The following is a 14049-nucleotide window of genomic DNA, read 5'->3' on the forward strand; positions in this document are numbered from 1 at the left end:
ACTAGGGTAAGGGACCAGTACTCTTTCAATTCACTCCCATGCTGAGAAATTGGTTCCAGGTTCATTGCTGTACATTATTTATCCATTCATGTGATGATTCACTTGGAAATTATATTTATGTCTGACTACTGCATTTTAATCCTAAACCACTCTCTTTTACTATGGTGATCAAAATGAAGGGGGATTTAATTGGGAATCTGGGAACCTAGACTTTAGGAACCAAGATAGGTTTTTATGTTGTCATAAGATGTGAGCCCAGGAAGATGAACAGTCAGTGCCCGTGTGGTTTGAAATGTTGGAATGGCAAGATATTACCCAGAAGGAAAAAAACACGTTTGTCTCAGGGACTTCAGAAGTTGTGTGCTGGGGTTGGAAAAGCTTGCATCGCCTCAGAAGACAAAGGTCTTGTTTTTGTCTTTTTTAATTACTTGGTTTTCCACAGTAAGTGATTCCATTTTCAAAATTGTCCTCAAAATAAGATAAAACTCAGTTCTCTTAATAAACGTAAACAACATGTCAGCTTACTATTAAACCAGTTCGTAATGAATCCCTTGCTAATTATATACTGTGTCTTTTATAATTTGTGGTTTTACAGCCCACACAGCATGATCCATAGTTCTAATGAGTGGCTGTCAGCCCCGTGGAGCAGAAGCATGTGGTTAGGCTCTTAATTGCCTAAGACTCTTCAGCACTCTATATTGAATTCAAGGGATCACTGAGTTCCAGTTGCTGCTGGTCTTAAATCAGTCTTTTTCTTCAAAAGAGAGTATTTTCAATTTTTTTAAGTACTCTGCAGGAAATGGAATAATATAATTTATTTTATAAGGTTTTTGGAAAGGCAAAGGAGGAGGAAAAAGAAAGCTTTCCTCCAGGAGCCTCAGAGAGATGGCTGATAGAAAAATTTTACCAGACCTCTTGGAATATGGAGCGGGGAAATGCCATCTCTGCTAGACAGCATGTACCAGCAGTGTTCTTCTAAGGGTACTGGATTTGGGGAGGGTGCTAGAGCCAGTGTTTTTTTAAGTGATTGCATACTTAGTGTTTGCACTGTTTCTATAATAATGGTGTGACCTCGTGTGCCGTGTATACATATCTTCAGCCTGATATTTTTATGACACTACAAGGCTGTAACTGAGTGGGTGTTTCAGCTTCAATGAGTTCCAGTTTGTAATGGACTCTGAAGTTTTTTAACAAGTGAGATTAACCCACTTCACTCCATGTTCCATTCCCATAGCTGGGAGCTGAGAGGCACTTAAGGTGGCAATTAATGAATTTGCTCACATGGAAGGCAGTACTTTCTGGCTCAGAGGAAGTCTGTACAGGTCTGTGGTAGACAGCTGGATTTCTGGGAGTGGGTAGGTTAAATGAGGAGTTGCATTTGTTGTGAGGAGGGAGCTTGTTCAGTCCTTCCATTATCATGTTACATATTTATGCATAATACAGATCATACTGATGAAGGGCAGGGCACTGCAGGAGGAGTTTGGTTTTCAGCTGGATTGAATTTAAATAAATAACTCTATGATTTATTTTGTTGCAAAAGATTGAAGTATTTGTAAACAGAGACCTGCCAAAATTCGAAAATCAATCTAAAGTGAGGCTTTGTTACAAAGCTTTAGAGCAGAAGAGATGCCTCTTCCAGTTTCTCTTTGCATCATTTCATCCTTAAGACCCCATCACATTAATACTTGCATTGTCTATTTCATTAGAGCAGGCTCATCCACCTGAGTGTTTTAGAAAGTACCATCCTTAGCATGCCCTGAGGTCAGGCAATGATTTCCATGGTTCCACTATGAAGAGAAATCTTTGTTATCTTCCTTTTCATTTCCTGGAAGAGGATTTGAGAGACAGTTCCAAGTGTGCCAACAAACTTGAGGTAGATGGACTTCAAAAACTGAGAAATAAATCGGTTGGTTGCCCTCTTAAAAAAGCAGAACAACCTCTAGCAACCAGGTTTGTGCATGTTTTTTTGTAATTCCAAAAGCTGCTGGCCCCTGGGGCAGATACATCCATTGGGAATATCAGCACGAGCAGTACGCCTCAACAACGCCATCCATATGCCAAGGAATTGTAGAAGGAAGAGCATTGAATTTATCTGTCTTTTCCCACTGTAGGATTGTTTCCTGTAGATCTGGAGATGTGTGGAAATACCTTATCATTGCAAATACAGTATTCAAATATCTTCCATACAGAAAAGAAAGGCTGCATCTCAGAAGACACATTTAAAGCCAAGATTTCAGACCAGACTGTTTGACTTGTACCATGCCAAATTTTTTTTTTTCTCATGCACATTTGATGGATGAAATTTATACCCTTGCTTTTTAGACGGTCAGTATGTTTCTAAAGAGCTTCATAAGTGCTTCTTACTGGCTTCTTTTAATGAGAAGAAAGTAGATTAAACCTCACTACCTGTTCAATTGGAAAACATCATTTGACAGAACAAAGTCTTCTAAAAGAATACTATCTGCCCATCTCTATTTAAGCACATACCAATCTGTGTGTTCTCTTTTGAACTTGTCAAATAATGCACTTCTTCACCTCCTCTCTCTTTTTCCCCTCAGGGCTCACACTTGTTTCAATCGTCTGGACCTTCCCCCTTACCCATCATTCTCTATGTTATATGAAAAACTGTTGACAGCAGTAGAAGAGACAAGTACTTTTGGACTTGAGTGATACACAAACCACAGTGCCCAACTCATTGGACTTTTGTGGATCTGTCTTCTCAAGGAGTGAATGAACTTTTGTATCGGATTTCCTAGAGGAAAATTGTTTCATGGTGCAATTCAAATAATGAGGTTCCACAAAGGAGCTTGTGAAGCAATTAAAAAGCATTGTGGTAGTGGCAGAATTCTCAACAGTGAAACTAGAGTGTGCCTGGTGTGCAGGGAAAGCCAAGTCTTGCAATCCATGAGTTTTTGGGATGGCTACACTTCTTAAGTTTGTGTTCTGAGCAAACCAGAAACGTGATGCCATGTTGTGATCCATCTGGCTACTGCAAAACTGACATGTACCCAAGGACTGGATTTCATCAAAGTTATTCAATAGAAAATTCAAGGCAAAATGTGAAATCATTCAGTCCCTTACCTACCCAGTAAATTATCAAAAAAGCATACAACTGAACTTTTATAATTTTTTTTTAACTCATGAAGGTACATTACTTTATGTCATATGTTATAACAGCATATCCAACACTTGCTTTACCTAAGACTACGAGTGCCTGCATGGGGAACACCATAGAGCTCAAGTTCCTGAGGCAGAAGTGAGTTGGAAGGAAAGTCAGCAGCAAAGGATGTAACAAAGGCTTGTGCATTGAGGAGGTTTGTGGAAATGCATTTGCCAGTGGTGTGTATGACAAATATGAGCTGTTACAATGAACTTAATAACTTAATAAGACTGATTTTATGCTTTATACTGCATGGAAACTATTTTAAGAAGAAACTAGCAATTTATCACAGCATATCAGGAAAAAAACCCCTAACACAGTGACTTCTGTTTATTTTTATAGGTTCGTTATATTATGTTTCTTAGAGTGTAAACAGGAAACAAGCAAACAAAAGTATTATTTCTGTTTTGTCACTTTCCATGCTTGAACAGACATTCTGCTAGTGTTTATTCTTTAAGCACTCTCCAGGGAAAAAAAAAAAGCCTTTTATTTTTATAAGAGTAAAAAAACTCCCGAAAATATTTTGCACTGAATGTACCAAAGTTGAAGGGACATTATGATCTGACTGATAGCAAATTGCATCACTATCAAATATCTATAAAAATGCTTAGGAACCAGGCTTTCTTCACAGTGCCATGTCTATAGATATCAGGACTGTGCACATAAGTAATAATTTTATAATACTATATGTGATATTGTAATATGCATTTATTTTAAATGCATCTGGGTCATTTTTCATGCATTGGATAACTTAATGCAGTGGAATTTAATACAGATATTTCATATGCTCCCCACAACTTTTTATTTGTACAGCACTGTAAAACACTAGCTCATTTGGAAAACCATGAATAACTTCTTTAAGGTGAGCCACTGGTCATAATGCCACTGTCCTGTATCAGTGAACACCTACAAGATGTAAACTGTTCGTAGTGTCCAAGCTTGCATTTTCACTGATAAATAGTTTTCTTATCCAGTGTTATTTGAAGCAGTTTCTATGGCATATCAAACACTGCATGGACACCGATTTCTTTATGCTTAATTTTGCTGAAATACACGAGGCTTGCTCGCTTCTATTTTCGGTACTTTTCCTCCAGATGGTCTTGTGGAACACTTGTGCAGCTGTGCTCCATTTCTCGCACAGCTGCTGTCACGCGCTGCATCCACCGCATTTTCAAATGGCAGGAGTTGTGCTTGGATACTGGATGGCAAGAACCCAAATCCAGCTCTGTGCTAGCCCTTCTGGTAGCGCTGCAGCACAGCAAGCTCTGTTCTGTGGGAAAAGTAGCTTTTGAAGTGACCTTCTCGCTTTGGAGGCTCTTGAAGGGGCATCTGAGGGAGGTGTCCTGCTTGTTCTGGTGGGAGGTTTGTTCCAGTGGAGGCGGGCGTCCCTGGAGATGTCGTCAGCAGAGACTGCCAGTCACCCTCCGAGGCAGAAGGCAGCTGCAGCTGTGGTGGTGACTGAGAAAACCCTTCAGACTCACTGAGGAAATGTCACAAGTGCAAAGGAAGAGCAAAATCAGGGGGAAAGCATTCTTTTATTTCAAGGATAACTGAGCTTCTGCATGACATCTGGGACTCTCTTGAGTAACTTAGGTTTTCTTAGCCTACTTCTGGCTGGTATGAAGTAGCAAAGAAAAATCCAAACACATCACCCTGTTTCTACACATGTATTTATCAGTCTTTGCTAAGATTGCATGTCACGGGTCCTAATGCACATCTCTTTTCAGAACATGAATGAGCAGTAGGCAAACTGACTTTTCAGCAGGTCACTCCAGCATGGCTCATGTTTCACAGGATCCATTCACTGAGTAGCTAAAATTCTGGCACTCAGAGCAGAATGCAACTCCTGATTGGTTGAAGGACTACAGAATTTTTGTTTTACAATACTGTGTTATCTGTGGTCTTAAAAAAGAGATTTCCCAGGTGGAAACTGTATCTACAAGTTTTGAACCAGATACTCTTTGGAATGAAAAGTTTAAATATTTGGCACAAAGTAAGTTTATACTAGTTTGCCTTTTAAGTTATGCTTTTGTACAAAAGTAAAACAATAAATGCATCTTGTCAATTTTTATTTAAATATATCTACTGCACCCATTTGTTCTGTATTTATGCATGTAAAAATAATTGAAATCAGCCATGATAATCCAATGTTCTGTGAAGATGTGACAGGGTCACGAGTGGGGCAGCTGTCAGTTAGAAAATAGATAAATAAAAAAAAAAATCCAGAATCTTTGTAGCACTAAAGCCAAGAGAGACTAAGGAGAAGTTGCTGCTTCCTCCTGTGCTGCCAGCATCCCCTGGGGGACTCCAGAAAAGTGCTGTGTGAAGGCTGAGGTGTCAGCTGGGTACAGCTCCCTGTGCTGCCTCGAGCACTTGGCTCTTTGTGACGGTGTAAGTGATGCTGCTGCTCTAAGGGAGTAGCAAGGAGGGAGTAGAGGAGAGGAAGCCTGAGCTTAGTCAGATACCCACATCTCCTGGCTACTGCTTGGAATGTTCTCCCTTTGGTTTTGGAAGCCATTCCCATTAAATGTGTCCCAAGGGAAAGCCAGCTTTCATGTCCTGCAGCTGGCTGCAGCAATGCTATTGCTTATGACACAGTGTAGCAGGGATGAGGGTCCACACAGAGCAAGGCCGGGGAGCCTTCCCAAAGCTCTGTATCTCCTCAGAGCTTTTCCAGATGGTGCTAAGGAGCTTCGCATTTAGGAAGGAAAAAAGTTGACAGAAGAATCCCTTCAGCCAATGACAATTCATACTAACTTAACCCACAGCATCTCCACCACACAGAGGCTGGCAGGGAATGTCCCTGCAGGGATTGAAGTGAGGTGCCCATGTTTCCTGCTCTGCTGGGAAGTGGAGCCACACATTACCAGCCAGAAAGCAGCTCCCAGGTCACTGCAGCCTGGGCAGGCTGGCAGCAGAGTGGCCTCTGTGCCCCACATGCCAGGGCAGGCCCCCTTTCCCCAGGTCCCAGCATCCCAGCCAAGCAAAGGTGTGCTTTGCTCAGCTGGCACTGCTGGCAGTCAGGTTATAATCAGAACACTCCTAAATACACCATAAAAGCTTGGAATCAATGAAGCTGTGCAGTGTGGCACCTGCTGTAACAAACAGTCAGCCTTTGAGAGTCTGCAGGCCAGCCGGCAGTGAGGGGAGTGGTGCCTTTGCCCACAGCAGCAGGGCACAGCCATCTGCCACCTCTCTCACATCGCCAGCAGCACCTGGCAAGGCAGGACAGGAAAGCCTTTCAATCCAGACCTTTTTCCCCACCTACTCCCTGCCTGCTGTTTTTCCTTGGTATTCATCAAATATTTGCCCCCTTTTGCTTTTAAACATAATTTTCATTATCCTGTACTGACCTTGCCAATGAAAAATGCTAAAATGGCTTAGAGAGCATGTGGGGTGAGCTCTTGTGTTGGGCACCACATGAGCTCCACATGGCAGCAGTCAGCCCCAGGTCACAGGGGGCAGGGAGTAGCTGTAATCTTCGGGGGAACTGGAAATCTAGGCAGCAGCGCCCTGGCAGGACATCACACAAAGCTTCTGGTAGGAGCTGGACTGGCAGAGCACCGGACTGGTAGTTTGCTCAGTTTAAAATTATAGGAAAGAGAAGAAGTTTGTGGTTTCTTCTGTATTTTTAATCCTTTAAAAAAGTTTAAAGAAAAAATTCCTTCTGAAGCATTTGCAATGGTATCATCTGGTTGTTAAACGTAATCTCAGCAGTATTAGTTGCAGATGTTTACTGAGTTTCTGCAGTGGTAGCTGCAGTTTTATGGAGCTGCTTGAAGCAGGCTGTCTCTGGACTGAGGGAATCCCTGTTCACATCAGGGAGACTTCAGCAGCTGTGTTGAATGGCCAGTGTAAGTTCACTTCCCGTAGCATGAAGCGAGTTATTTCTTTTCAGTGAATGAAACTTACCTCCATTAAATCATACTAATAGTGTTGGTTTTCCTGCCACTTCTTTTTATGTGGAGGATTAATATATTCCTGTTAGCACTAATGGGAATTGAGCAGAAGGTTGATCTCCAGTCATAAGATTGCAGATGTAGCTTCATCTTTTGTTGTTTCCCCTTCTCATCCTTTTCTCTCTGGGCAAGCAATCGAACTCCAAAATTTCATAAGAATTACTCAAAGCTGGCTTCTGAAACTGTTTGTGTTTTGGCTCAATTATGTGCTATAAAACAGAACTGCAGAAATGCTACGGGTTGACTGGCTCATCAGTTTAAGTAAAAAAATTCTTTATGATTTTGTTAGTGCAACCCCAGTGGCTGCTGTTGGACTAGTTTAACCTTTTGCCTAAATATTTTACAATAAAAAAATTTTGGAGGTTGAATTTGAAATTACTCATTTGCTGGAAAACTAAATATACGTTAGGTAAATAGTAGAGGAAAAGAATAACTTCACTGTAAAGGCAGTATAACCCACTTCAGCTAGCAGTATGCAGAATTACAATGCTGACCCTCCAAACACAGAATTTTCACAATGAAAGATGGTTTATATTTTGCATGTCTTCCAGATAGACCATGAACTTCATAATGCTTCTGTTCAGCTTTAGACTGACTAATTTTGGCATTAGGCTACTACTATTTGGGATGTTCATTGCTATGAAATGTTTTTTATTTAAACACTTGTAGTATTTTTACTAAATATTTTCCTTTAGGACTTTACTTCATAGGCTTGTCTCAGAGCCATATTATGCTGTAGGTATTTTAAGGTAAAATCATGATTATTTGATAATTCTGTTTTGTATTACTGACCTTCTGGCCACTGTTTAGAAAGGTTCCTGCTGATTTTTGGTAAAAGGATGACAGTCAAGGACTCCTGGAATGGTTACAATCCATTGAAGTGTCTGTATGTATTCAAAATGCATTTAAAAATACCTCCTGAGGACTATATGAAATAGTTGCTAAACTCATTGATTAACCCCTTTCTAAGTCAGTATTTCAAAATTTGAACTTGCTTCCTTTCAGATTACATTGCAGAATAATTATACTAAAATTTTAACTAGAGATGTATGCTGACAAATTTCTCAAAGCTATGATGGATGTGAAAGGGAGCTGAGCTATGCTGCTCTCAATTCTTTTGCCCGTTAAAAAACTTCTGAATAATCAAACTTTATCTTTTAGGTTTCAGTTGTTTCTTGTTTTCAGAACTTTGAGAAGCTTCTCATTCAGCCCATGTTAGAAAAAAGCCTTGCCTACTTCGAGGCTTTTGTTAAGCACTCAGGAGGTATATTGTTCAACTAATTGAACATCCTTTTGTGCTGATATCAATTAGCTTTTAAATGCATAGACCTCAGAACTCCACAGGACTCTGGTCTCCTTTATTCTGGGCTGCCTTCCAAAGCCATCCATCCTGTCCCTTTTGATTGCACATAATCCTACAATCACCCAGAGACAATTGCTGACCACCTACACTGACTGTAGCTGTAGTATCACAGTAAGACTCTGGGTTTGGGTTTGCTTTCAAAAGCAGCTCCCTCAGTCCAGAGTCGACAGGATGACTGTTACTCTGACATCAAGACTGAGCTGTTCAATAAAAATAGTCATAAAAGTGGTTTTGAAAATAGTTGATTAGATATCCAAGGGCAAAATGTCTTTTGGTTTTGGTTTTGCAAAATGAATGAGGCAGGGGATTTTGCTTGCAATGTTTTATATTGCCAGAATTTGTGGGCCCCATGGGCTGTCCCAGGCTGTTGGCCAGGTGGGTGCAGAGCCTTTGCAGTGAGGCAGGTGATGCTGATCCAGAAATCACAGCAGCAGGAGATCTGTCCTGTAGTGAGGACTGTGCCTTCCTCAGCTGGAGGCTTCCTCATGCAGCCCTTGAGCTGGATTTTTCCCAAAAGCTCATTCTATCTGTGATGCCTGCTACTTGCAATACAAGCAGCTCGTGACACACTCCACTGACTATTCAACATCTTTCATTTTAAACGTGGATTACATTTTTCATAGTTAGAAATGCCCATCCAGCAGTTTAAGGTCAATAAAAGAGGATTTTGCTGAGACATCATATTTGCTTGCCATGCTGATTGCAGTCAGACGTTGGAGCTCACTAATTTTAAAGTAGATTACTGCATGAATAAGAAAATAAATCTCGGAAGCCTCATAAATAATTCTAAGCAGGAATGTAATTGTAGGTGCTGTAATGATAAGACAGGGCAGTTCCACGCAGCACACAAGATACAGCCGTGGAGGAATGCTGGAGTGAGCACAAGTCTGAGAGCAGGCACAGAAAAAGGACTGCCCTTGGAGGGTAGGGAGCAGGACAGTGAGCTGTGATGAGCCTTGGGATATAAAAAACGATACTTCCTGCTGGAAAATTAGGCTATGATAATGCACCGAGCAAAAAATGACTGTTCATCCTGAAATACATTGGTGTTACTGCAACTGCAGGGCATGCTTTAACTGATTATTAGCTTTTGAAAATCTAAGTACACAATCAGAAAATTTACTTCTACATGGTTTGGCTTTTTTGTGTTGTTTTATTGGGACTGGGTTGTTTTTTTATTTGGGCTATTTTCAGGAAAATGAAGGCTTCTAAATAAAATAAGGGTGTTCTCTGGAAGTGGTGTTTTGTTTGTACAAGTAATGACTGTTCATTACTATCTGCATTTGGCAAGGGATACCACTTCTGATAAAAGGTTAAATCATCACAACCAATGGTGACTTTCCTTTTCAATGTGATGGGCCAAATCCCTAATGTTTAGATGTGTCAAAATGCAGATTTTGTTTCGTTTTTAAAGATACTTGATATTTGCATTATGGTTGTGTAAGGACCATGCATTTCCACAAAGACAAGGACTGATGTGGAATTTCCAAAGCTTACTTAGGGTAATTAGAATTTTCTCAATGACCTAGGTAGTTTTAGCCAAGCAGATGCAAGTCTTGATTCCATTCACACTCTAATGACATTATCAAAAAAAAAATACTGTGTAAGAGGGTGGGAGGGTTTTGTGATGGGTTTCCGTACCTAAAAGTTGACCTGTTTTTTTTTACCTGAAAGACAAGACTATTGAATGATTCAATATGAGAGTAAAAAGAAGAATTCCTTGTGAGTTTTCTTCTGCAACATGGTTACTGAGACGGTAGGAGTTTTGTATAAACTTGAAGTCCTAAATGAGAAGACAGCTCCCATGTTGAACCATACTGGTTCAATAGTTCCATTCGGCAGGACATTTTTCTGCAATGAGTCTGCAACACTCAGGAGCCTGCTGTTTATTATCACCATTGCAGGGAGGAGGACAATTATGATAATATTAACTACATAAATCACATTTGGAGGATGCTTTTTCTTTGCACGCTGTTTTTCCTGGGAATGACATAGCCTTGAGGGCATCCAGGAATGCTGATCAGCAAGGCTGCTTTTTGAATAATTGACTGAACGTTTCTACTTGTAAGGGTTGGTACAGTATGGAAAGGGAGATCTTTAGAGGAAAATAAGGTAATGAGGGATGTGGTGTGGAATACTGCTACCCCCAAGTCAGTTGATGTTCCTGCCCTTGCTAGGTTACAGTTTGGGTTATTCAGCATGTTTGAAAGTGTGTAGAGTTTTACAAGTTTTTGTAGTGGGGATGCAGGCATCCAGAATCTAACAGGATTATAGGTGCATCTTCCTCATTTTTGACAATTACTTGATATAATTTTATACCAAGTTCTTTGTTTTTAAAGAATTTCAGGCACTGAGAATATGGAGTGCATATTTATTTCTAAGCTTTAAGTAGAACACGGTGTATTTTTTAATCCTTTCCATACTTTTCAGTTAAGTGTTCACAAGACTGTATATCAAATACAATTCCGAGTTTTTCTATCTTTCTACAAGCCAGTTTAAGTTTCATCTGAATTTGGTACATGACTTTCACGAAACACTAAATGGGGAATACCTGCTTTAAGCATTAAGATGGTTTCCCTCCTTTTCCCTATTTACATTGCATTACATTTCAGGATTTTTTTCTTCAAGGCAGAGAGAAGAGATAGAAAATGTGTTGAGTGTGTTACAGGGGCACACAATGTGTGTCATTGTGCCTGGCTTCAAGGAATGTACTATAATGTTTGACTGCTCACAGATTTACATAATTTGAATACAGGACTGTTGTGTTGTATTCCCTGTTACTCAAAACATTTGGGGAAAAGAATTTTCTGTGTATAATTTTATTTTCATACTGATCTCTATTTTGTTTAAGACCATGTTTCATCATGAAATCACTTAATTAAAATAAATCTTCTTACAAAATCTGCTTTTGCAAAACATCTCTTTTGTTGTGCCTCTGAATGTGCCGTAACATCCTTTTTGAAGTGAATACCTTTAGAGCATTCTTTTGCAGCATTTAAAAACCTTTAGAGAAACCACAAGATACTCTTTCTGACGTCTGCTTTGCTGAGTGATTTCTGGTGGCCTGTGGAGTCTGGCATATTACAAATCATGACTTTGGAACTGGGGAAATTAAGGATTCTGCAGCTATATGCAACAGAATTTGAATAAGAGCTACATATGGGAAAAAAAAAAAAACCCTTATGACAAACAAAGCACCAGATATCACAGCAAACACATTGGAGAAGCCCAGGCTTCATGGAAGAGCCTCTGCTTTTGAATGGAGCATCAGAGCTGGCAGCAAAATACTTCCCAGCAGTGGCTGTAACACAGGAAAGCTCTCTTTTTCACAGGGAAATGCATTCTGTTGTCTTTAATAAAAGTCAGTGGTCCCCACCAAATATTTCCTTCTACGTTTCTAAGAGATAGTACTGGTTAGAGTGAGAGAAACTGGTCTTTAATCAGCTCTTAAGCCAGGGTTCTCCCCAGCACGACACAACCCGAGGAGAATGGTTAAGTGGTAACTTGTCACTTCTCCTGTGTGTACACAAAATGTTTGGAGAATCTGATAGTGAAGTGACATTTCCATTTTAAAAAAACTTTTTCTAGAAGGTGATTTTGCATTCTCTTGCTGTTACTCGAGATGTGGTGCAAGCTAACTCAGTCATTGAAGGAGAGCTGCTGGGGAAGAGGCGAGGCTTTGGGACTGGAGCCTTTCAGAATCTCTTTGTCATTCTTGATGTCAGACTCATAAGATATTTTCATCCAGGTCACTGATAACTGGTGCCACGTAGTGCACAATCACTCACTTTCCCTCGGTGTAAACACTGCAGTTGGCCTGCAGCTCCTGCTGGATGACACTGAGGCAGCTGTGCGAAGCAGTGCCTGGGTGGAACCCAGGGATTTCCCACTGCACTGAGGATTGCCTTGTGTGAGAAGGTGCTGCAGAGATTTTAGCATGGGGGGGAAATCAGAATTTTTTTTTTTTTAAACGACCTATATTAAATAAAAACGAGCGGGAGAAGGCTCAGACACTCTGAGCTTCCAGCTGTGCAGCTTAATGTCGTGTGCTTGTCCCCGCTCAGTGACACAGTTCCCTGCTGAGAAGGGTAGGCTGCCATCTCCTCAAACACCATCAGCCCGTGACAGACCTGAGCTGAGAGCAGCATTCCTTGAGGGACAGAGCTTTTTCCACAGGGCTGGCTGCCTGGAACACCTGTGCCTCTGATCAGCGGGGGCTGTGCATGGCAGCTGTGCTAAATGGCTGCTGATCAAGTGGACATCGTTCTTTCCGTGAAAGCCTCTACCGGCTGAAAAGAGCCAGCTTTGTAATGGACCGATAATCAAGGTAAGCTGGAGAAGAAGTAACTAAGAATGGGAGCTATGAAGCTAACACCTTCAATTGCTATTTTTTAATTATCCCGCAGACCAGGTGTATGCATTAGGAATAATAATAGTTCGTGATCCTGTACTGTTGTGACCTTCAGCCTACCCATTCCCCTCCTCCACCTTTGTTTGTCCTTAGTTGTGGTGTATCTAAGTAAAATTCCAAAGTCCTCAGGGTGGAGTCCTGTCAATTATACCCTTCTCTAAGTGCCATTCATGTTTCCATGGCATTATAGAAACAGATAACCAAGAATACAATAACATGCATGTCATGAAGCATTTTTGGTATTTACTTGGTTTTCAAAACTTAAAGGGAGAGTAGAGCAAATCCTGAAGAGCATCAGTAAAGACAAAAAAGCAGCTAAGGAGACAAACATAAGCACTGTCATTTACTTCTTGGCACCACGTGCTATAATAACTTAAAACATCTTAATTGTGGGCATCATTTAAATTTACTCTGTGGCTCATTTGGTATGTTTGGAATGCTGCCTGCTTTTCATACTGCACAAAGAGCACTTCTCAACAAAACCAATCCTGTCCACATGTTGTATTTTTATTTGACAGATGGTTTTGAAATCATGTTATAGTCAAGAAAGGGTATGATCTGGAACCCTGCAGAGATGGTGGAACTCTGGGAGACAGTGAAGATTTTGGACTGCTTTTGTCAAAAATATCCACAGCTCAAAGTGCTAAAAACCAAGATGGAACTTGAAGCAAGCAGGAGTTACGTGTTTTCAGTATGCCAGCTACATGGTGTGACATATTCTAGACTCTTCAAGAATACTTTCTGCTTTCTTATCTTCATTTATGTTACTTTCATCTTAAAGCAAGCCTTGCTGTGACTGCATGACTTAGGCACTGTAATAAACACAGCAATTACCCATTTCACTGGCAGTGCCATGGCACAAACAGAATTAACCCAGTAACTCTAATGGTGCACTGCTGAAATTAAATACGCAGCTCTTAAACTCTTATGCTACTATTACTGCCTTCATGACAAATGTATTATAAAACGGATGTTTGCAAATTTCTTGCTCGTTGGATTGCTTCAGAGGAAATCAATTTGACAAATTGCAACAATTTTAGAACTCTTTTTGACTTCAACTTATTTCTGAACCATGCTTTAGGCTATTTTGAGTCCTTGAAACGAGTCTTTGAAACCACAGGTTGAAGTCTTTTGACTTTTTTTTTTTTTTCCCCCT

General features: G+C 40.5%; 1 protein-coding gene across 3 annotated transcripts in view; it reads left to right on the forward strand.

The window, feature by feature from the left end:
* The window catches only part of HECW2 (HECT, C2 and WW domain containing E3 ubiquitin protein ligase 2), a 150057-nt gene extending 138674 nt beyond the window's left edge, over positions 1 to 11383 (forward strand). For all 3 annotated transcript variants that reach the window (XM_038142492.1, XM_038142493.1, XM_038142494.1), the window contains one exon: positions 2559 to 11383. In XM_038142492.1, the coding sequence (XP_037998420.1) occupies positions 2559 to 2670 (112 nt within the window). In that variant the 3' untranslated portion in view covers positions 2671 to 11383. The remainder of the gene's footprint in view (positions 1 to 2558) is intronic.
* The last annotated feature ends 2666 nt before the right edge of the window (positions 11384 to 14049 follow it).

Source organism: Motacilla alba, chromosome 7 (genome assembly GCF_015832195.1).
Source record: "Motacilla alba alba isolate MOTALB_02 chromosome 7, Motacilla_alba_V1.0_pri, whole genome shotgun sequence".
In the NCBI taxonomy this organism is placed as follows: domain Eukaryota; kingdom Metazoa; phylum Chordata; class Aves; order Passeriformes; family Motacillidae; genus Motacilla; species Motacilla alba.